The sequence below is a fragment of the Girardinichthys multiradiatus genome, chromosome 23, assembly GCF_021462225.1.
Source record: "Girardinichthys multiradiatus isolate DD_20200921_A chromosome 23, DD_fGirMul_XY1, whole genome shotgun sequence".
Classification (NCBI taxonomy): domain Eukaryota; kingdom Metazoa; phylum Chordata; class Actinopteri; order Cyprinodontiformes; family Goodeidae; genus Girardinichthys; species Girardinichthys multiradiatus.
In genome coordinates, this window is record NC_061815.1 from 38,417,266 (window position 1) to 38,442,025 (window position 24,760).

At 39.5% G+C, this 24,760-nt stretch overlaps 1 protein-coding gene across 2 annotated transcripts; it reads right to left on the reverse strand.

Annotated features, from left to right (window-relative positions):
- Positions 1-1,811: 1,811 nt before the first annotated feature.
- Positions 1,812-24,705, reverse strand: cul4b (cullin 4B). 2 transcript variants are annotated; one of them, XM_047353662.1, is made up of 20 exons: positions 24,605-24,705; positions 18,097-18,212; positions 17,915-18,018; positions 17,728-17,797; positions 15,064-15,137; positions 14,819-14,981; positions 14,553-14,642; positions 11,978-12,060; positions 11,825-11,892; positions 10,460-10,578; positions 10,160-10,352; positions 9,977-10,081; positions 9,787-9,897; positions 9,608-9,693; positions 6,244-6,351; positions 6,030-6,143; positions 5,834-5,939; positions 5,577-5,749; positions 5,351-5,503; positions 1,812-2,992 (listed from the first exon to the last, which is right to left on the reverse strand). In XM_047353662.1, the coding sequence occupies exons 1-20, from the start codon at positions 24,618-24,620 to the stop codon at positions 2,897-2,899; spliced, it is 2,148 nt and encodes a 715-aa protein (XP_047209618.1). In that variant the 5' UTR covers positions 24,621-24,705; the 3' UTR covers positions 1,812-2,896. The 2 variants fall into 2 exon arrangements, with proteins under 2 accessions (XP_047209618.1, XP_047209617.1); XM_047353661.1 differs by lacking the exon at positions 24,605-24,705 and adding an exon at positions 21,787-22,695.
- Positions 24,706-24,760: the final 55 nt, after the last annotated feature.

The window sequence follows — 24,760 nt, forward strand, 5'->3', positions numbered from 1 at the left end:
TGGATTTGACAAGAACTGGAAGGGGATTGAGGAGACCGGTAGATGATTTAGAGTTAGAGATGAGGTTTGAGATGGTGGCCGTGTCAGGGAGGATGAAAAAGGAGAACGGCTGATTGCAAGGGACAGGAGGGGGCTCAAAAGAGAGGGTTGCTAGGACAACAGAGTTGAGGTGCCGGTGAATATTGAAAATTTTGTCATTAAAATATGAGAGCAGGGAGGTGCAGGTGTTGCTAGAATTCATGTGGGGAGAGAGAGAGTTGAAGGTTAGATTATCATTTTGAAGAGAGAGAAGATGATTCTAGAATTGCGGAGGTTTCTATTTATTAAGTTGGAGTAGTAGATGGATTTGGCTGTCTTGATTTTGTCTCTGTAGAAATTGCGGTGTGTTCTGTACATGTCCGTGTGTATTGTCAGTCTGGTTTTCTTTTGAAGGGGTTCTAACTGTCATCCTTTCGCTTTTAGGATCCGGAGCTCAGGGTCAAACCAGGGTGCAGAGTGGGAGAAGGTGACAGAACGAGATTTAACAGGGGCAAGGGAATCGAGTATGGAGTAGAGAATGTCATTGAAGGTAGCTACTAAGTTGTCAGGGTTGGAAGAGGGGTCGAGAACCAGCATATCAATGATAAATTGAGAGCAGATGTCTGGGCTTATGTTTTTAATGTTTCTGTAAATGATAAGACAAGGTGTCTTAATAGTGGTAGGAAAAAAAGGCAGCAAATAAGAGAATGATCAGAAATAGGGAGTTATTTAGCTAAAATACTGTCCGGGATGATGCCAAGGCAGCAGATTAAGTCCAGGGTGTGCCCTTTAATGTGTGTTGGAAAGTTTGACAATAAACATAAACCAAGGCTATCAACGCATGATGAAAAATCTTGTGAGTGGATGATTTTTGTTGTCCATGTGTATATTAAAGACTCCCAGCAAGATAACGTTAGGTGCAAGTGTAGCTAGATGGGAGAGATGTGCAGAAAATCCTTGTGTGGCTCAGGGGGTCAGTAGACGGTGGCAATAACGACAGTGAGGAACCTGGCAGCATGCAAGCAGTGCACTCCATGGAGCTCACAATGGATAATCGAGACACCTTCCCTACAGCCGGAGTCACGTGGCCCTGAGATATAAACATAGCCAGAGGGAGTGGCACCATTAAGCGTGCGGAAGTCGTCTGGCTGTTACCAGGTTTTGGTGAGACAGAGAAAGTTCAACTTGCGTTTAGTGATGAGGCCGTGAATGAGATGCATTTTTGGACCAACTAGATCAACAGGACTGTAATCCCTCCTGATACAAGACTCCTCAACCAGCCACCTTCTTCATTTTTACAAATTAATATTAAGATATTGGTAACAGTGATGCACCGGAGCTCTGAATACTGTATATGCCCAGCTTTTGGGGGGGTTGGTGCTACCTCCGTTGTATTGTTATTTTTGTATGAATTTGAAAAATCTTGAATTAAAAAAAAAAAAAAAACACCTGAAGACATAAAAAAAAACATATCACCATTTTAATTTTGCTAAACTCAGATATTCTATAATATGCTTAAAATGTGTATGTTTTTACTTTGAAACACAGCTGAGCTATAAGGGTCACAAAAGGTCCCACTGTTCTCTTGTTTTGACAAAGCCCACCAATAATGTGGAAATTATTTGTAGTTTCTTGCCTACATTGTAATATCAGATGTTATATTGTATCAGCATCATACAATATAGCTCATTACCCCTTATCATGGCACGTTTTGCTATAATGGCACAAGAGTAGCAAGCCTGAAACATTACAGAAACCCCCAAATCCAACAGATTGGCACCCTAATAAAGAACTGACAGAAACAATTATTTATTATGTGAAGCATTAAAACTAGAAGACTGATACAAATGAGAGCATTAGTAAGGTAATCAGTTTTCCTTGTGTTTCAGTGTAGTCCCTAAACCTTTCAGTAAGGTCTCCAAGCCCCACATGGAGACTTGCAAATTAGATAAATAAGAGTTTCATGTGTAGCATCACAATGGAGTTTTATAGCATTGTGCTTTTAATAAACCTAAAGGTTAACAAAAAAAAAAACAACTATTGAGCAATAAACTGACAGATGGGTCATTCAAAAATATCACGTGGTGCATGTATAAAAATGTATGAAGGAAACTAAAGGCAACCGAGAATATTGTATGCATATACTTGAACAAGTGAACTGACTTAGCAGCTTAAACACACTTTTTAACAGAGGGAAGTGCTCTTTTATGGCACAAACTCTGCTTTCAACATTGGGTGCTCATTTGCTTGCTGCTTTATCATCTGGTCATATGGCTGCTAAGACTGTAAAACCTAACTGCAGACCCCACAATATACACGTAATTCCAAAACCAACATATACCATCTTCTAATGTCAGCCCAACAGTCCAACATTTCACAGTAAAAGAAGTAACAAGCATCAGTTTAATATTTTGGATTGTTTTTCTTTTTCCAACATGTGATACATTTAGAGCACTGATAGGCAGGTCAGCAATAGCCTGGGAAAATGGATGAATAAAATGAAAAACAAACCAACTGATTTAATAACAAAGAGCATATTGTTTTAAACTATGGACAAAGGATCTAGGTCAGAAAATAAATATTTTTCCTCTCCATTAAAAAAGAGCAAACATAACTGTGTGTCTTCTTTGTCCCAACTCTCTCAGAGGCACTGAGAAAATATGGAGGAGATTTCCTTTTTTTTTTTTTTTTAATGGGCATGCAGTCCACAGAGTCAAGGGACCCCGGACGAAAACCCTGCGGAGCGGTAGCCATTCACTTGTCGGTCGTTGGGTTGAAGATGATAATGGTTAACATCCACGGGAGCAAAAGATTTAAAGACCGATCACTCAGGACACCTTTTCTTCTAACTGGAACGGCTGCTTTTCTCTTCCTTTATCTAGGCCACATAGTTGTATTGGTTGGAGTTTTCCTTGTCACGCTCCATATAGTCCCGGTCAATAAGAGACTCTATCCTCTTCTTTAGGTCAGCAGGCTGGGAGGGAAGAGGACGAAGAGACAGAGGGTAACACATAACGCAAACATTTACCTTGTTATGTTGCTTTAAAAGTCCCTCCCCTTTCCCCAGAGAAACTTGTTGTATAAGATCAATTAGAATTTAAAGATATTGTGTTTTTCTGATTGCTACAATATAGAATCCACAGAACCCAGTTAGCATGTAATGTTAAAATTGCATTACAATGAGAAAAAAACTGAACATGTGTGGTTTTTTTATATCTCCTCCAGAAATTACTATATCAAAAATCACATTTAATGAATGGTGAATACATACATATTTTCTCTCTTTTTGCTACATTTATAAGGCTATTTATACATTCACCTTAGCTGTGTTGGGCAGTAAGAGGGGAACCTATTCAATATTAAGGTTGGTGGTCATAATGCAGTGGTAGGAGTAATTAATCTGACATTATCCTTGTTAGTTAATAGTGGTGGTATATGTAGTGAAGTAGGCAGTCTTCATTTAAATAATAATTTACCACACTTTTTAAAGTTTTAGAATCATGATAATAGGTTTGAATAAATTAGATGCAAACAACGACACCAAATAACTACATTTCTCTTATTGGTTTGTCCTATATTACATGTACAGGTCCTTCTCAAAATATTAGCATATTGTGATAAAGTTAATTATTTTCCATAATGTCATGATGAAAATTTAACATTCATGTATTTTAGATTCATTGCACACTAACTGAAATATTTCAGGTCTTTTATTGTCTTAATACAGATGATTTTGGCATACAGCTCATGAAAACCCAAAATTCCTATCTCACAAAATTAGCATATCATTAAAAGGGTCTCTAAACGAGCTATGAACCTAATCATCTGAATCAACGAGTTAACTCTAAACACCTGCAAAAGATTCCTGAGGCCTTTAAAACTCCCAGCCTGGTTCATCACTCAAAACCCCAATCATGGGTAAGACTGCCGACCTGACTGCTGTCCAGAAGGCCACTATTGACACCCTCAAGCAAGAGGGTAAGACACAGAAAGACATTTCTGAATGAATAGGCTGTTCCCAGAGTGCTGTATCAAGGCACCTCAGTGGGAAGTCTGTGGGAAGGAAAAAGTGTGGCAGAAAACGCTGCACAACGAGAAGAGGTGACCGGACCCTGAGGAAGATTGTGGAGAAGGGCCGATTCCAGACTTTGGGGGACCTGCGGAAGCAGTGGACTGAGTGTGGAGTAGAAACATCCAGAGCCACCGTGCACAGGCGTGTGCAGGAAATGGGCTACAGGTGCCGCATTCCCCAGACCTGGGCTACAGAGAAGCAGCACTGGACTGTTGCTCAGTGGTCCAAAGTACTTTTTTCGGATGAAAGCAAATTCTGCATGTCATTCGGAAATCAAGGTGCCAGAGTCTGGAGGAAGACTGGGGAGAAGGAAATGCCAAAATGCCAGAAGTCCAGTGTCAAGTACCCACAGTCAGTGATGGTCTGGGGTGCCGTGTCAGCTGCTGGTGTTGGTCCACTGTGTTTTATCAAGGGCAGGGTCAATGCAGCTAGCTATCAGGAGATTTTGGAGCACTTCATGCTTCCATCTGCTGAAAAGCTTTATGGAGATGACGATTTCATTTTTCAGCACGACCTGGCACCTGCTCACAGTGCCAAAACCACTAGTAAATGGTTTACTGACCATGGTATCACTGTGCTCAATTGGCCTGCCAACTCTCCTGACCTGAACCCCATAGAGAATCTGTGGGATATTGTGAAGAGAACGTTGAGAGACTCAAGACCCAACACTCTGGATGAGCTAAAGGCCGCTATCGAAGCATCCTGGGCCTCCATAAGACCTCAGCAGTGCCACAGGCTGATTGCCTCCATGCCACGCCGCATTGAAGCAGTCATTTCTGCAAAAGGATTCCCGACCAAGTATTGAGTGCATAACTGTACATGATTATTTGAAGGTTGATGTTTTTTGTATTAAAAACACTTTTCTTTTATTGGTCGGATGAAATATGCTAATTTTGTGAGATAGGAGTTTTGGGTTTTCATGAGCTGTATGCCACAATCATCTGTATTAAGACAATAAAAGACCTGAAATATTTCAGTTAGTGTGCAATGAATCTAAAATATATGAATGTTAAATTTTCATCATTACATTATAGAAAATAATGAACTTTATCACAATATGCTAATTTTTTGAGAAGGACCTGTATAAATAAAAAGTAAATTATCAAATTTTCTTAATGCCAATGCAGGAAATTCTCTCTAAATTCTATGTAATGTCCCTAAGCCTCTTCTGTTACATTCATTGTCCACTGAATTAACAATGAACAAACAACAAACAAAAGACAGATGGGATGAAAAAAGAACAAGGGTAAAAATAATTACCTTGACAGGAAATTTGAGCTGGTTGTACACCTCAGACATCAAAAGATTATGGCTCAGAGTCTTCCTCATCTTCATTATCCGCACAATGGCAGCATCGATCTGGTACTGACGATCCTGAAAGACCCTTTCCGTGGTGCTGGCTTGCTCCTCCACCTAAAATATTTATTCATGTTAAAACTCTTGACTTAATAAGGTTATAAAATCTACAGCTGGAAATAATTTATACCGTCTCTTTCATCTGAATCTGGTTTATTTTGATCCTGAACAGCTTGTGTTTGAAGTCATCATTGCAGGAAAACTTGTCTCCGTCCTCCACGTCTTTGCTCTTCGGGATTTTGGTGAGGACTCGTGCTTTCCCGCATGCGAGTGACTGCAATGTCCGACGCAGTTCGCTGTCCTCTGTAAAACACAAGGAGCTGTTTTTAAGATGACTTTTTCCACATGAAGACAACAGGCAGCAAATCAAACGTTTTGATCACAAACCTATTCCTGTAGCTACTTTGATTTCTTCGAGAGTGAACTCCTCTCCTTCATTAAACATCAGCAGTACAAGTGTTTGAAAAAGCGACACCTGCAGCTCCTTCTTGCCCTTTTACAGAAAACATCCAGAGAAATTAATATTATGCCTTGCTAAGAGTGCAAAAATAAACAGAAGATTCTGGTAAAAAGAGTCAATAACCTCTTTGAATTCTGCTTTTAAGACACAGTGACCTAATGTTGATTGCCACTGCAGCTTCCTGCCGCTGTGTTTGCCCAGGTAAAACGTCTTGAAGATCTCCTGCAGGCGCACCATCTGGACAAAGATAACAGAGGTCATAACAAAGTATATTTATAGCATGAGGCGTTATAAAAACACCATGTTCCAAGCATCTGAATATTTGCTCAGCACCAACCTCAGGAGGCAGGTGGACTTCCATGGGAACATAAGTTGGCCAGTAACCCATAGTGAGGATGTTGACAGTCAGCTCGATGTTGCCGGGAATGTTTTGGCACTGCATGTACTAGAGGGGAACAGAAACATGTCTTATTGTGCAGCCACCTGGACAAGTTCAGCTCAACAAATTTCTCTCTGAGCACAAGCTGAAAATAGGGGATTGATGGAGTCAATCTGAACTGTTAAAACTAGGTTTGAGGGTGAGAAGGTGTGTGATTGCTGGAAAGAAGCCTCCTCCCATACATTTCTAATAACAAGTTATGAAACCAGTTAGTGATCGGGCTTAAAAATTAATAAGCAGTTGTAGAGCATTAACAGAACAGTAAGAGAGAAATTAAAAGTGACTTGTTCACTGAAAAAAATGATTTAGACATTACAGAGCTTCTTGTCCCAACAAATCTGAAAATGCTGCCTTCCTTTTAGAGCACAGCTATTCTGTGTGAGTGGTGAGTTCAAGAACATTAGGAAACAAGCAGCATCAAGAATACTAAATGAACAGGAAGCAGTGGACAAGTTTAAACCAGGGTTAGGATAGAAAAAAATGCCTCCAAAATTTCACATATCACAGAGCATGTGAATACAGAAAGAGTATAGGACAGCGGCAAACTCATCAAGATTTTACCGTCTACCTAAACCGAGATGCTGGGTGAGGAGAGTGTTCATCAGAGAGGCCGCCAAGGGTCAAAAGTGGCAAAAAGAAAGTCAATGTTGAAAGAAAGGTATAAGAATTACGTTCTCCCCCAACCTTATAGGCGACACAACAAACATTTTGAAGAAGGAGCTCTGGTCAGATGAGACCAAAATTATGCTTTTTGGAGTGCCTGCAAACAAACACTGTTTGGTGCCAAACCAACACTACACATGACGCTGAACACACCAACCACACGACACACTGTGGGGGCTGCATAATACTTTGGGTGGGAAAGGTATAATGGTCAGAGTTGATGGGATCCTGGATGAAAACCTATTAGAGATTGCCAAACATTTGAGGCTGGGGTGAAGCTTCACCTTCCAGCAGGACATCAATCCTAAACATACAGACGGAGCTGGTGGTTCAGATCCAAGCATATTCATGTTAGGATGGCCCAGTCAAAGTCCAGACCTAAATCCAACTGAGAATCTGTAGCTAAACTTGAAAGAAATACAAAAAGCATGCCACACTTTTCAGAGGTTTATTGGGAGAGGTTTTGTATGCCCTACTTTGAGTCAATTTATCACAAAACCATCCCAGTAAATTATATTTAAGCTTGTGGTTGCAGTGTGTTAAATTATGAAAATGTTTAAGGGTGTGAATACTTTTATAAAGCACAGCAGAAAACACTTTTCAAGCTGCCTTTTCACTTTAATTATTTATAAAAATAATATAAATATAATATATTGCTTGTGTAACAAAAGTTGCTGGAATGAATGAATCCATTTCTGAGAGAGAATTTTAAACCAAAAATTTAAACATAAAACTGTGTTAGTGAGGAAACCTTATTTCTGACAAATTAAATAGTCATTGAATTTACAGACTTCTTAATAAAAACAAATAATATCAGTGGCAGACAAGGATTAGCAGCTGAGGAAGCTTGTTTACAGTTCCAGTGGCCTGAGCTTTGGTAAAGTAGAAAATGGTAAAAATATTTTACAGTTTGAATTATATAATGCTTTTCTCCAATATCTCTTAAAAAAGGATGCAACCAAGGCTTTGCCAAAGGAATAACAACTAGTCTGCCTGAGTAGTTAAACAGTTTGCGTATGTTTAAAGTGTGTACATTCGAAGGGTTAATGGTGAAACATCTTTTGTTTCTGTGTTGATTTAATTTCATTAACTTTGCCTCTTATTTAACATCTTTTAAGCTCCAAAAGGAATTAAGGTAAATCTTGGTGGGTTATTTGACTTTAGTTTAGGTTTTATACCTCAAATTAAAAATGTTACCGAAAACATTGGCTGAATTTAAAGCATGTTTTTATATCTAGCAGAACTGGTTGTGCCAGTACCGGACTTTTCCTGCCCGGTACTGGCTTTTTTGGTACCTGCTCGTAAGCAGGTCCCATTGGGGCTGAGCAGGGTTGAAATGTAATGCTGTTCACTGATTGGCCATGTGCGAGAAATGAGAAAGTGTTCGCTGAGGTAGCGGAGAGAATTATAAGCCATGGATTTTAACACACACAGCATTCCCAGGAAAAGCTCAAAAATCTCACGAGCGACTACAAAAGTATTAAGGACCATAATGGCCGGAGCTGGTCAGAATGAAAGTCGTGGCGTTGGTTTGAAATAACGGACGCCATTTATGGCTGTTGTCCTGGGAGTTGTGGACAGGAGGGTGGTCTGGACTCCGCTACCTCACCCCATGATGAGCAACGGCGAGTGTTTAACTTTGCACAGCACATGACGCCGACGGTGGAGGTGGTTCAAGCCTCATCTCCACCATCAGCGGAAACACAGGAGGTTTTATGGTGATTAGAGCGGGAATGAGTGGAGTGGATCTGTACGGTGCTGGAACCGTGAATGGAAAAGAGGCATTAGTCCATACACTGGCTCCCTGTATGTTTAAAATTTGATTGTCAGATTCTTTTCATGACTTAAACTAATTATTGGTCTTACATCCACATGTTTATTAGATTTATTTCAGATTTAAAAGTCCAACAGAAGCCTTTTGATAACATGAAGTCAGAATAAAACACCCCCATTAAGGCTGTAGCGCCCATTGATATTTTAAAAGCAAACTTGCCTCTCCTGGTTGGCTTTTAGCTACATTTTTTATTCCTTAGGAAGTAGTATTTACTCTTAAATAAGAATATTTACTATTAAAATTAAATTATATGGTATTCATAGTTTTTTGGCCCTTTGAGTTTCCCTTTATATTAATTTTAAATAAATTGACTATACTATAATGTTTTACAGCTAAGATTAACAAACTGTTATACCAGTTAGTTTTTTTTTTAAGTTCAGTTTTTTTCCATTCTTTTCAACACTTTATGTTTATACCTCTCAATATTTTTATCTACCTCTAGTGTTTAATCATCACTATTAAAGACAACTACATGACCTCAGTCAATTAAATGGTACAATTGTCCCTTCTAAATTTCTGTACCTTTTATTTCTTGTTTAGCTCATTAGTTGTTTTATCCAAGTTAGTTTTTCTTTGCTTCTTTTTTTTAAAATCTGCAGTAAAGCTCTTTGTGTTGCCCTGGTTGAGAGTGAAAAGTGCCCTATAAATAAGCGCTGATTCATTAATGAGGAACGCTGGTTAATTGGTTAAATGGTGTTAAAACAGCTGCACATAGACCAAGCAACAAGCAGGACTGGATGGGTTTTTAATGCAGAGCAACCATACCTGTTTGAACTGAATCATTATGTCTTTAGAAAGCTCCATGTCCTTGAACATTCCCTCTAGTTTGCTGGTGAACGCTGCTCCACATTCTGAGGAACCAACAACAAAAAGATCAGAAGTTAATGTGCGTTTTTCGGTCAATGTTAAGATTTTCTCAATTTTTCATACTTGACTGAACGGACCATGTTTCAGCTTTGACAACATTGATTTCTCAGCATCCACCGAGGCACTTTTTCCAACCAGCAACCTCTTGGCCAGATCCTTTTTGTAAAAAGCCTCAAACACATCTTTTCCTACAACGACAACATATCATTACAGAATCAATCCTCATATAAGGAGGACAAAAAAGAAACGTAAAAAACATTTATTTACCATATATAAATCTAAAGATAATCATGATCTTATCCAGCATCTTCTCCAGTTCTTCATCTGTCGCCTCTTTGTTTCCTGCCCTCAGCTTTGAATCCACGTGCTTAGCTGGAGAAAATAAGTAAACACAAAACATGAACTCCTACGGTGTGGGTCTGATAATAGAGGAAAAGCTCAGTTACTAACCAATGAGCTCTGCAGGTTTATTTGGCCGCTTGTTGATGAATGTTTCGAAAGCCTCCTTCATGGCGTTAACAAACTTCTCATTCTTCAAGAAGCACACGTCAATAATGTGATCCACCTTATCTTTGAAGTCCAGCAGCTCTTGCACCATGGTTTTGTCTTTTTCAGGGTTGATTACTATTGTGCTTCCAAACGCCTGCATGTGGGTTGATGGGACATTGGAAAAATGAACAGGACGCAGTTAACAGAAGAGGAATGTTAGCGCTCATCACCTTCATGGTATGTTATTCAATCCTTTCATACCTTAATGTATTCTATCCAGTGCTGCAGGAGCACCTGGACACCACCTCTAACCCGACTGAAGAGCTGATACAGAAGAGACAGATCCTGAATCCTGTTCTCATCCAACAGGTGGGTCAGCCCTGTGAGTTTCCAACAACACAATGAGATTCACATTCCTACAAGCCTGATTAAATACCTCACAAAATATTCAATACTTTTCATATTTCATCACATAACAAGTCTTCCATGTACTTTATTGGGATTTTAGGTGACAGACCAAAGAATTACTGCATAAATGGTTTAACAAAAGAAAAATCTGTAAAGTGTGGCATGCATCGGTTTTCAGCCCCTCTCAGTAAATACCTTGTAGAACCACATTTTGCTGCAGAACTGGCTGTGAACATTTTCAAGTCTCGCCACTGATCTTAGGTCTTTTAATACATGAATTTGCTATGATTTAAACCGTTGCATTAAAGCTCTGGCTGTATTAGGGTTAGCTGTCCTGCTGGAAGGTAAACTTTAGCCTGAGTTTGTAGTCTTCTGCAGCCTCTAACAGGCTTTCAGGTTTGACCTGTTTGTAGCTCCATCCAACTTGTCCTTAACCCTAAGCCTTCATGTGGGAGATGATATGTTCTCAGTGATGTGCAGTATTAATTGTTCACCATGCACACCACAGCTTACATGCAGGCCAGAAGGTTCCACTGTGGTCTCACGTTCTTCTAGATGTTTGCTGCCCCCCCCTACATGTCTTCTGTGAAGCTGCCAACAGGAGTTCTTATAACTTCCTTTAAACACAGGCTTTCTTCTCGTCAATCTTCCGCAAAGGTCAAATTTGTGGAGGGCACGACTTATAGTTGTTCTGTCAACAGATTCTCCCACCTGAGCTCATGGTAGCTTCCTCAGAGTTTCCATGGACTTCTCAGTTGCTTCTCTGTTTAATGTTTTCCTTTCCAGCCAGTCAGTTAAAGTAGGTGGCCATGTCTTGGTGGGTTTACAGGTGAACCACACTCTTCCCATTTTTGTATGGGATATAGTTTTGTAACCTAACCTGCTTCAGATTTTCCATAACTTTTACCCTCACCGCTTTCCTGTTCTCTGATGTTCTCTAACAAACCTCTGAGGCTGTCACAAAACAGCTGGATTTAGACCGAGATTAAATTACACACAGACGCTATTTAATAATTGGTCGCGCTGGATCTTATTTAGGGTTAAGGGGGTTGAATAAAAATGCACACCAAATTTGTACTTGAAAAACCTTTGAAAACCATTAATATTTTTTCTTCCACTTCACAATTATTTACTAGTTTGCGTTTGTCTATCACATAAAATTCTATAAAAATATGTATGATTAAGTACGATTATGCAAGTAATTTGGCAGATGAGTACCTTTTTGGAGAATCGCAGTGAGATGTTCACCCAGCAGCTGCTTCTCCACAGTAGCAATGAGCGGTTTTCTGAGGAACAAATGAAAGCTTAGTTTAACAGCTGAATCAAATTTAGTCTTGAGTTGCAAACTAAAAGCAGCAAACCAACACTCACTGTGTGCTCTGGTCTAGATATGTGATTACTCTGTCTGCTTCTTCTTCCAGGCGTTTGTTGACATGATGGAGATATTCTGGCACCTGAAAAACAAGAAATAAATAGCTGGTAATCACATTAAGTTTGACGCCTCTTAGGTAAAATAGGAGATTCTTTGGTTTGTTGATCTATTTTTTGATAAATATTTAACATTGTGCATCACATGGCCTACATTCACATTAAAGCATCAATGAAAAATGTTTCATTATAAACAACCAAAATAAAGGAAACCACTTTCTATACACTGAAATTTGCAGAGAAGGAAGAGGAACCCAAAGCATTTTGAAGTTGACAACAAAAGTTCACAGAAAAATCAGGTAAAATATCATTAAAAAGGAAAAACAGTAGTCTAGTAATATTGAATCCAATTAGTAGATGTATGTTTTTGAAACATGAGTTGACAGACATTAAAAAATAAAAAAGACCATCTGATTTATGTTTATTTTCTGGCCTGATTAACATATCCATGAGCATTTTTACATATTAACAAACACCAAGATGTAACGAATCAGTTAGGAGTATAAAAAGATTTGAACTTAATCGCTGGTCATTAATCAGGCAGAGGTCATCAAAAAAATATTTTTGTTCTTTTCTCTTCATTTACTGGATTTAAAAAAATATAAAACCAGTTCCAGTTTCACTTGCATCTGCATACTGGACCGGAGCAGCAGTGTGAATGCAAAACGAATCAAGCGTGGAAATAAACAGATCAGAAAATGCCTCAATTTCAACAAGACAAGCAAAAACATTCACTCAATATGACAACATTCATTCATTGTGGGGCGGCTGTGGCCCAGGTGGTAAGAGTTTGTTCTGTACCGCTGGGTGCCGGTTCAAACCCCTGCTCTGTCCGTCTCAGTTGTTGGTGCAAGACACTTCACCCGCCTTGCCTGCTGATAGTGGTCAGAGGGCCCGGTGGCGCCGATTGTATGGCAGCCTTACTTCGGTCAGTCTGCCCCAGGGCAGCTGTGGCTACAATGTAGCTCACCACTTTCAGTGTGTCAATGTGTGGATGACTGATTGCAATAGATTATGCCTATACTTATGACTAATGCTTAGATTCTACAGGGTTTCTACCAACTTAGAAATGTTCCTTTTATTATCCTCAACATGCTGTTTCCATGATTGCTTGTAATCAATCATCAACTTTAGGAATCGCGTCTCAAAATGAATGGAGCTTTTCACACCAACACACAACCCTCACTAAAGTGACAGCAGACATCACAGAAGTAAAGATGTGCTTCTTTTCAGGAAGTGGTACTAGAGGAAAAGTCCAGAGGAACCACCTACATGGTTTAACATCATAAGTATTACTTTTAGGCAAGTTTATGCAATAAACCAGAATAAATATTTCTTTATTAGCTACAAAAAGCAAGTATAATATATGGTGGAAAAATTAACCTGCCTTCAGACTCTACCGTGACGCTGCCATGTATGATGGCTTTACAAAAATGCAGAAAGGTAGGACAGTAGGAAGAGACAGAACATGCACCTGCTTGCCAGGGACTATGGGAGTGTCGAAGTTGCTGTGCGGTGCAATTTGTGGCACTTTGAACGGATTTGTGCGGCACCCCCAGCTGTAGTTCAAGGACGGTACAAATATGTCCCGCCAGCACCGGCTGATCGGTGCTTTTTAGAGAGATTAAAATCTTCTTAAAATGGAAAATTATTTTTCAGTTTCATGCTTCACGCTTCTTCCTGTGTTGCCCTGCGATGGACTGGCGACATGTCCAGGGTGTACCCCGCCTCTCGCCCATAGACTGCTGGAGATAGGCTCCAGCTCCCCCGCGACCCACTATGGAATAAGCAGTAGAAAATGACTGACTGATGACTGACTGACTGCTTCACGCTTCTTCCTGAGGAGTAATTTACATAATAATATTAATGAGTAGGTATTGAGAAAAGCCGCTACGACACAGCCGGACATCTGGAAAACAGAGCGAGTCATCCAGTGATTGCATCAAAGGTTGACCCAAAAACATTTAGTTTTGATCAGGGTATTTGAAATAAATTTAAAATTCTAAGATTAAAAGATCCCAAAATGAAATTTTAACCTGATTATTTGAGTGACTGATAAAATGAAGTGTCATGAGAGGTGAAGAAATTGGAAGAAATATGATTGGAAAGAATTAACCGTATATTTCTGTGTATAAACTGGATGTCGTCCATTTTTTTTTTTTTGTAAAGTACCTTGAGACGACATTTGTTGTGAATCGGCAATGCATAAATAAAGTGAACTGAACTGAAATTGTGCAAAATGCTCATTTAGATTCCCTGAAACTTAAGATGAGCCAATCTAATTGCTTGCTTGGTCAAACCGCCAAATAAAAAATATTATTCTCGCTACCCAGTTATCAAATGGAAAATTTTCATACCCTCTCATCTGTGAGCAGCCCCTGAGGAAAAGCTTGTATAGATTCTCTGCATTTTCACTTCGATCTCATAAAGCAGCATCATATCCTGAAACATTCTGCATTTTCTCTAAAAACAACAATAAAGAGTGAGTGTTCCCAGAGTATCAGGCCACATAAATCACCTCTCTCTCCTGCATCAGCCTCTGTCCCTCTGCAGCATACAGTCGATTAGTTTCCTCCAAAAAACGCTGCTCAAAGGAGTCTTGATAAATCTGTGACAGACAGAGGGAACATGGGTCCCATTAAGGCCATCTGTCAGAACACTGACAGTTCATCAACACTATGCAGACTAAAGCCACAGACACACAGCAGGAGCTCGTTCGGTAGAACCGGATTGTTTTTACAGGATAATTATATCATGCAATGAGATGTGATGTTGAATTGTTACCTGAAGGTCAGAAAGCATGCTCAGTAGGCTCCTAAGCAGACTACGGTCGATGGCCTCTCCGTTTCGCTCCCTCTCAATAAGCAGCAGAATCCCATCGATGGTTTTGCACTGGACCTTCAGGTCACTGATGATGTAGAACCTGAACAGCTCCAGGCCCATGTCCCTGCACACCCACAGCAGCCCGTTCAGCACCCACTCAAACAGAGGAAGGCCTCGCATATAACAGACAAACACTGGTCACTCACCAGATCGATGGCAGCATAGAGTTTTGTAAAACATAGGTGCGATCCAGAAACAGAAATATACTCCTAATCATGATCTGTAAAACAATAAAAAATAATGAATAAAAAACACTTTCTCAACTAGGAACAAAAACAACATCATATACCCTCCAGTCTAGCTAAATAACCTGAGTCTAAAACTTCAATATCTTTTTAAAACAAAAGCATTTTACCTGCTAAGTAGCTAAAAAAATTTAAGAGAACAACAAACTAGTTTTTACTTTTTAGATTTTTGGCTCCCCCCCCCCCCAAAACTTTACTTTTTTTTATTTCATTTTTGTACTATATGTTGCTTATATTTTGTGTCATTTTCATTCATTCATTTATCCATTGATTTATTCGTTCATTCATCCTTTCTATAGTTTCTGTTCTTAGTTCTAACAGCCAGAATATTAGGATCAAGGTTCCATATGTGTCTCATCCTCCTCAACATCATCTCTGTCCTTCAAACCGTTTTTTAGCCCTTGTTCTTTTTAATGCTTAGTTTCGTTTACCTAATTATTTCTTTTTTGTTAGTTTTTTCATGGTTGTTAGTTTTTCACTACCTCCAGTTTTTAATTTGATATAAAATCCTTCGTGTTGCTCTTGTTGTGTATAAAAAGGAGCTCTATAAATAAAGCATTCAGGTTCTCTCTGCCAGTAATACACTGAGTGACAATAAAAAGCTTTAGAAGGGAAAGAGGTGGTAAAGGGACAGTCATTTAGAAACTACAATTAAGTTGTTTCCTATTTATCACTAGTCATTTCGTAATATTATCGCATGCTGTCCTAATATCATGCAGCCCTATGTGTAGCAGTAGTTTCCTGCCACACAGTCGTCTCAGATCGATAATCAGCTTTATGCGCAGTTTGGGAACACAAAACGAATTTGACTTCAGTTCCACTTTGCTCTCAATGTAGACATTTAACATATAAATATATTAAAAAAAGGCAAAAACTAAATAAAAGTTTCTTATATATGCTTATACACAGTCTGACCAGAGCACCTCATTTTGTATTTTTATAACACAGCTTGTAGCAAACTGCAATCTTATGCATTTCTTTCAACAGTGGCCTTTCTTCTCTTTTCTAGTCTCCTTCTTTTGTGTTGTCCTGTCAACAGAGTTTCGCACCTAACCTGTGGCTCTTCCACAGACATCATGGGCCTCTTTTTGGGTGGATACCAATGTATTTAGCTTTATAATTGGGTAATGGATCAAACAATGTCCTAACCTTGGTTTTTACTACTTCACAACTTAATCCCCGACTTGTCTCATGTGTTCCTTGAACTTCATGATGCTGTTCGCTCACAAAACAGCTCAAGTTACACGCAGGTGAACTTCATTTACCAATTTGGTTACTTCTGAAGATAACTAGTTGTACTCAATGTTATTTAAAGTTCGTTCGTTCGTCGTCTTCCGCTTATCCAGGACCGGGTCGCGGGGGCAGCAGACTCAGCAGAGACGCCCAGACGTCCCTCTCTCCAGACACCTCCTCCAGCTCCTCCAGGGGGAGCCCAAGGCGTTCCCAGGCCAGCCGAGAGACATAGTCCCTCCAGTTATCAGAGTAAAAACGTCTGCGAGGCACTGTACATCCAGTTACTCCCATTACGCTTCTGTCCTTTTGAAACTGCTGGAAGGAAACAGTCCTAGGAATTAAATTAATCTAAACTATTTTGAAACAGAGCCGTCCTTCATACCGAGGATCGTGGGTGTGGAAAATAGCAGGTAACAAAGCAGTTTCCAGCTGAAAAACTCATCTCTGTTAGACAGAAAAAGGCACATCAGGTGAGAAGTGCTAACAACGCTGTTCTTTTGGTTTTCTTTGACACTTATGACTCTCAAACGTGAAATCTTGCTGCAGGGGTCAACCAGTCAACATCCTTTTCCAGGGGTGTAATTCAGAGCTCAGATCTCAGCTGTGCAGTGGCGCACACAAGTGCTTCTTCACAGCTTTTTGACTGAACCTGCACGTCTCGGCCCTGGCAGCTCGTTCGTTCACACCAAAACAAAAAAACAAGCACCGCTTTGACACACTGGCTGAGACCCGGCATAAACAGCCTACAAGCTTGTTACCTTAAAAGTTTGCATAGGTTTTATTTTGCTCTTCCGCCAAGGAGGGTATGTTTTTGTTGCCGTTACTTTGTCTGTCTGTTTGCAAAATAACTCAAAAAGTTATGAACGGATTTGGATGAAATCGTCAGAGAAGGTGGTTATTAGGACAAGGAACAGACGATTGTGTTTTGTTGGTGATGCGGAGGAGCACCATCTGAACACAGGAGGTTTTTTTTGAAGGATTGTGTATCATTGCCACACCATGGTGCAGCAACTTGAAATTCCCACGTGGTTCCTCACGTCGCCAGCAGCTCACATGCGCCGGCCTTGGCTGATATCTGCGCTCTCTGAGTGCGTTACAAGTTTTAACAATAAAATTCCCCAAATCTCTTATGGCCATATTTGCCAGGTCAACTGGAAATGACATAAACCTCTTCTGTGGATACATTTAAAACATTTTGTGCAGTTTTACTGTAACCGCTCACATGAGGTCTTTTCTTATTTACAGGTGAAATCAGGTGTTAACATCAATGTTTCCCTCACTGTATGACATCTAATCAGACCAAACGTGTCATGTTGAAGTGAAAGGACTCACCATTTGTCTGCAGTGATCTTGCCAGCACTTATCGATTTTCTTCAGGAAAAGAACACTGTCCAGGGCATCCGTAACAACCAAGTTAAGGCAACAAATGACTTCAATTCAAATCTCCAACTTGAAATGATTATGTCTGAGAAGGACTAAATGAGTAGTGTTTACAATTACAACAAAGTGTAAAGGATATTCTCTGAACTGATCAATCTGTGCCTTGATGTGGTCTTCACACACGGCCCTCAGCTGTTTGTAAAGCTTGGCAGATATCTTATGGAAGCAGAGGTTTTCAACAGCCTGAGGAGACAGACGAGAGAAGGTTTCATCAGCCTGCAGGTCAAACATGAAACTGGAGAAGCCTTTCTGGGATGATACCTGGTATAGCTCCTCTAGATTGTACTTGATGGAAGTGCTGTTCTGTATGGCCTCCACAGCATCTTTTAGCTTTTGCCAGGTCTCCTGCGTGTAGTTCTCTGGTAACTTGGGCTTTTCTGTGAGGTAAACAAAACACAGCAATCTGTGACAACACTGACTATAGACAGGACAGTGGAGTTTAACTCATACAGGGATACTTATTTCTCAAAATGCAGCTTTTTATTGCCTTAAAATAAAATATCTAGTACCTGGACTGCCTTGGTAAAAAGATATGAGCTCAGTGTAATTTTATTTCCCATAGCCCTGGCACTGAAGTTTCAAGATACTCGAAGATATTAGTTCAAAGTAAAGACATCCTGATTTTTCAGACCTTAAACCCTTTAAATATCACCTATTCTTTCTATTTGTTGCTTGATCCTTGGCAGAAGTATGCGACTGAATTCAGCAATGGTGGGAAGAATTGTGATGGAGATTGTGATATGGATGCTTTACTACATTATTTGGGTGATAAATCTGATTCAGTTCTTTAGATGCTCTAACAGCTTCTTTTTTTTTTTTAACCCATTTTTACACCTCTTTCACAACTTTACTGCACTCAGTTAAGCCTCAGTTATTTATTTCCTTTATTTGCATGTATTTGCACAATATATATATATATATATATATATAAGCAAACAATGACAGGTTTTAATTAGAGCTGCACCGATCATGCTCTTCTGACAAAAACTGATTTTGTGGGGTATTTGTTCATTGTTTTTTTTGTTTTGACCTTCCGATTTGTTTTCTGATAAGGACAACATCATGTAAAGCTGAAAACAATACGCTGCAAGTTCTTTAATGGGGTTAGCCACCAAACCTAAAAGTATGTTATATGGGTTCATGTGTTTCAAGACCTGAAAGAGTGGGAGCTCTTAGTTTTTAAATAAATATGAGAAAACAGGTCAGATTTGTTTGCATTAACCAGCTAATTCGAGCTGATTAGGGAAAAATGGGCTGATTTCAGTCTCTACCCGACTGATTTGTGCAACTCTAGTTTCAACCAACAACGGATATCCCAGTTTTCAAACTAAACTGTTAAATACACACTCTTCTATGACAGAGGAGTTAGCGGTAGATAAGGTGACCAGAACCTTTTGATTTTAACTTCCTAACTAAACTGGAATAAGCCATTTTCAGGAGCAGAATGAACAACACTCCCCTATGGTGCTTGCTGCCCTGAATCACAGGGAACTGTAGTTCTCAAAGTGTAACACATCTGAATTTTCAAAGAAGAACTACAACACATAACAAATAAACTCCACCAGCACATTTATTCAAAAGCCAAAGAAAAAGTGATGGAAACAGTATGCATGAAGGCTTTTAAGGCCTTTAACTTAGATGATTAATAATAGAAACTTTGATGTAAGGGAGAAAATTTGCTGCAGGATCATTGATAAAGGTAAAAATTGGACGTTCTATAGAAAATTAGGGATTAAAAAGATTCTTACAGTTTTTGGATCAAAGCATATGTCCCTAATTGTTATTTGATTTTTACTAAACTAAAGACAAAGTGCATTAAAGAACATGCTGTTTGTTGATGCGTTAGCTTACAGAACAAAGGGGGATTTATCGGTTTAGATGCATTAGTAGGAAAAAAAAAAGATCTTTCAGTATTTGGCCTGATCAAGAGAAAATCTGCTGATTTTAATCTCTCGCTTATTGATCAGTGCATTACTACTCTGTGTTGTTTTTTTTATTTTCTATACCTGGAAAAGATTTTACATGAACTCTGTAATGTGGAGTATTTGTTTAAAATGCTGAAAGTTCTCCCATCCAGTTAGTAGTATTTATGACAAATTACCATCAGATATGAAGACTAGAACTGCACCCATTAATTTGCTTAAGAGGAAACAGACAATTTTCTCTCGAGAGGCTTTGTTGTATGTTACCCCCCCCCCCCCCCCGGATTTCTTTTTCCCAACAATAACAAAAAAACAAAAAGAGATGAAGGAATAAAACACTTCACAATAATTTAATCTCAATTATAAATGAGGAGCAACAAGATTATCAATGATTTTTGTCCTATTTATTAAATGCTTTAAAACTAAGAACTGTCAGTTACTTCAGTATATAAACAAATTAACCAACAGAATGTATTTTGATGCACTTTTTTAAGTTTAAAAGAAACAAAAACAAAAAAATCAAAAATATGAGGAATGGGCACTTATTGTATCATTTATCCTCTACTGGACAAGAAACAGTCATCCTATAAATAATACTTATGATTTGTGATTTCTATTTTTTCACCATTGAGGTCATCAGTAAATACTGCATTTACATTTCAGTCCTTTGTGATTGAATCCAAAAGCTTTGTGTTGTTTAGCAGTGCAGCTGCATTGCTTAATGCAGCTGTTGAGCGATAAATGAGCAAGTTTTATTACTGGAGCAACATTTGTTTTGATTGAGGCTCTATGGCAGATTTATAGCCAAAAAGAATGATGCTCCCTTAGTCTTCACACCTTGACTCTTTCAGTGTAAAGCAACAAGTGGGGGAGGGTTCGGATCATATTACTCTGTGCTGGCTCTGGGTTAATTCACCCCTTAGCCAAATCATACGCCCATTTCATCGCTTCCTCCTTGGCAGAAACATTTTGTACCGATGTACTTTTAAACTGCTGCAGATCAGTTTATTTTTTGTAAAAGGCCTGCTCTTGTATAGTGTTTTATCTAGTCCGAGAACCCCAAAGCTCTTTACACTACAACCAGTCATCCACCCATTCACACATCGACAGTGGGCTACATTGCAGCCACAGCTGCCCTGGAGCAGACTGACAGAAGTGAGGCTGCCATACAATCGGCACCACCGGGCCCTCTGACCACCATCAGCAGGTAAGGCAGGTGCCCAAGGACACAGCGACTGAGACGGATGGAGTGGGGGTTCGAACTGGATACCCACCGGTTACAGGACGAACCCCTACCACCGTCGCCCCAGTTTCTGGTTCAGTAATTTCATGAATGATAGAGAAACAGTCATATTAATCCTCAAATCTCTTATATAATTAGATTTAATAAATATTATTTACTGAAGACTTGGCAGTATGCTTTATTCCCATTGACTGTGGTGATTCATGTTTCGGCCAGGTGAATGTTAACAGACCAGAATAAATGTGAGCTACAAGATAATGTTTGCTGGAGTCATAAAACCCCTATTTCTTTACAGTTTACTATAAGTAGTATATAGGAAATTACTTTAAATTGTTGGTTGTCAAAGCGGGCACAATATGACGTGTGGTAAAAACTCATAGCAACAGATCACCTTTTTCATACCCAAAAAAACTGATCACTAAATGGCCAAAACTGAAAGGGATGACATGGCATATGGTAGAGTGATAAAACAGAAGCAACCGGGTTTGATAAAAATCAGAACAGGAAGGTCAGACCTCAAAGGAGATCGTTAATCGGTACTGGCTAGAAAAAATCCTGATCGGTGCAACTCTACTCAAGGCAAAATTTTATGGCCTAGTTTGCAACTTCAATTAAAATTATTAAAAATTTGCATTTAATTGTACCACTAGCTGTAAAGACAAAAGCAAGACACCTCCCCAGCTTATAATTAAACAGGGAGTTGTAATGTGTGTAGTTAAAGCTGAGATTGGTTGGCAGTGCTTTTCTGCAGCTTCGATCACACCATCCACCAGTGTCCCCAGGTACCTCTGAAGTTCTTGATGACTAGTTTCTTGGCAGCACCGGGTTTGCTGCTGGAGAAGGTGCCGGCGGACCCTGCGGTTTTCGTCAGTCCGTTCGCGTGGTGTCCCCCCACGCCACCGGCCAGGAACATGGCTTTGCTTATGTTATTGGAGCACGAAGCAGCAGCAACCTCCTCAGCCATTTTCACATCTAGTCCAATGAAATCCACAGAATCCTCGAACCTCAACTTCTTCTGGATGTGCAGCGGGGTGGGAGAGCAGGAGGAAGAGGAGGAGGAGGAATTCAGGGTCTTGGGAGGCGAGGAGGAGATGGTGTCACTCGTGTCGTCCCTCTCTGAGCCGTTTATTTTCCTCTTTTTCGGAGATGTGATGTTCCCACTGTCGCTTTTGACATCAGTAGCCGCGGGTCTAGCCTCCTGGGTTGGCGGTGGTGGGGGATTAGGGGAAGATAAACCTGTTGGAAACATGAAAAAACGGGAATACTAATTCTTTACAGCCAGTCTTCTGATCCGAAACTTCCAGGCTTGTTGAGGGAAGAGCTCAGTGTCCGATGGCCTTCGTTTGTCTTCACAAGGGCAGTTTTCTTTTACCCGGTTCGTTTATCCAATTTAAAACTGAAAAAATAATTAGAAACTACTCAACGCTTCTTGGGTCTGGAGCCTCGTCTCTTTCTTGTTATTGCTGGCAGGAGAATAAAGATGGTTGGCTACTGCTTCCTCTTTTCTACCTTTCCGTCGCTTAACCGCGTCCTAAAGTCGTTCAGCGAGAGCGGTTGGGTCAAGCGTCCGTTAAAGCCAATAATTTACAAAACTTATTTCAGTACGACACCGAGAAGCCCTCATGATAGTGAAACAGAGGTTAATATAAGCAAGAATAATTTCACTCGTAAAAAGCTAGTCGGTGACCCCACCGGAAGTACTTTGTACAAAAGTACTTTTTGCACAAGCGTGTTTTTTACATTAACCATGTTGCTCTTTTTGTTTTGGCCACGGGATGGCGCCATAGATGGGTGTTAGATGAGACAAAACATTACATTTTATTGCTTAAAAAATATTTTTAATGGTGCTGTTCAAAGAAACCAAGGCTTGGCTTCGTGTTGCTGTTTTCAACGATTAAGGTACCTAGAAAAGACTAAAAGAGAGTGTTGGATTTAAGGAGGGATAAAACCCCATCATGTCCTGTTCATATCAGTAGGTGATGCTAGAGTGGTCCATAAACACTTTGTACAAAAAGGACCTCTGCTGGCTTTACTTCCAGAAAAAGCTCTGGTCCTATGACATCTGTAAGAATATTGTTAATACAGTATGTTTTTAGGTCAGTGGTGGCAAGTACCACAAATTAATAATTTAGTTTTTCATTTTCCCTGCGGTGTGCTAGGGTGTCGTTATCAAGGCTAAAAAAGCAGACACTCCAATATATACACTATATTGCCAAAATTATTGGGTCACACTACCAAATCAATTAAATCCAGTGATCTAATCACTTCCATGACTGCATTTGTATAAATTTTGGTGTGGAAAAGCTTGACTGGCCTGAACATAGTCCTGACCTCAACCTTCCTGAAAACCTTTGGGATGAATTAGAACAGGCAGCATTTTGGTTTTCTCATCTAACTATGGACACGCTCCTAAATCTTGTGGAAAATGTTTACACAATAGTTAAAGTTGCAAAAAATTGGACCTGATAGACTAAAAATAGGATGTCATCAAAGTTCATGTACATGTAAAAGTAGACTGCAGGTGTTTCTTTGAGTTTCTAAAAGTATAAACTGAGGCAGATACTTTAGTTAACATGCTCTTTTCCTGTGGAACCAGCACCCAGTTTTTGTCAGTGAGGTAGATGTCCTGTCCATTTTTAGGATTAAACTTAAAACTTTTTGATAAAGTTTAAATTTAGAGTGGCTTAGAATATTCTGAGCTACAGTATTTCTTTAGTTAGGCTACTGGAGGATGTAATGACCACTTTTCCTCACTTTGCTAATTTCTTCTACCACTCTCCCTTTACGTATCAATTGCAGTTATTGCTACCATCTACTTTATGTTCCTCCTCTTTTTTTTCTCATAGAAGTTAAAGCTGGCCTTACATTCATGTTTAGCTGCAACACCTTCCTGGAGAGGGTCACTGACTGAGCAATTGCTGCCAAAAACTATATGTACACTTTTTCATCCCACCAATTTTACATCATGCTCAGACCATGTCTGTTTAGAAGTGTTTTTCTCCTTGATGATGCCTTTAAAACAATCTTTGCTTTTTCATTAACTTACAAAATACTCCTAGACCAGTGCGTCTGTGTTTTTTGCGTCTTGCCACATGCCTACATAATGTGAGGGATTGCAGCGACGTTAACAGCTTAATACAATCAACTATTCACATGCTTCTTTAGGGGGAGAGAAAAGCTGGAGAGTAAGGCACTCCATGCATTGGGCTGGGTTTTCTTAGATAAGAAATGTTTTTATCAACTAGCATCATAAACCAAACTTGACTGCATTGTATTATAAATAGGATTTAATCGTATCATGCTGAACTAATTTTGGATCCGTCTATATAATTGTAATAAATTAACCATATATTTTTGTCAGTCAGTCATTTTTTTACCGCTCCAACCCACTTAACTGTCCTCTTTGGCAGGAGCGACTGCCATTAAGTGTTTACATAACCTGCACTGAGTCTTTTTCATTACTATGGAGGAAAGCTGGCCCATTCTTTTGTAGAACTGTTTTAATTCAGCTACATTGGAGAATTTCCTGGCATGAACACCCTGTGTCATGTCATGCCTAATAACCTATATCAGATTCCAGAGTCTGAGAAGGTCACAGCAATACCTCCTTTTTTAGCCATTCAGAGATGGACTTTCTGTCTTGCTGCATAATCCATGTTGGTTAAGGTCACAAACCGATGACTTGACATTCTCCTTCAGGATTATCTAGTAGAAAGCAAAATTCAAAATTTCATTAATTACAGCAAATCATTCAGGTCCT

Excerpts from the sequence above, each read along its gene's own strand:
- cul4b (XM_047353661.1), bottom strand. The coding sequence starts at position 22,249 with ATGTTTCCAACAGGTTTATCTTCCCCTAATCCCCCACCACCGCCAACC. Across the intron at positions 17,798-17,914 it reads CAGATTGATCAGTTCAGAGA|GGATGCCCTGGACAGTGTTC; the intron begins ATATCCTTTACA and ends CTTGGTTGTTAC. Across the intron at positions 14,982-15,063 it reads TCTATGCTGCCATCGATCTG|GGACATGGGCCTGGAGCTGT; the intron begins GTGAGTGACCAG and ends GTGGGTGTGCAG.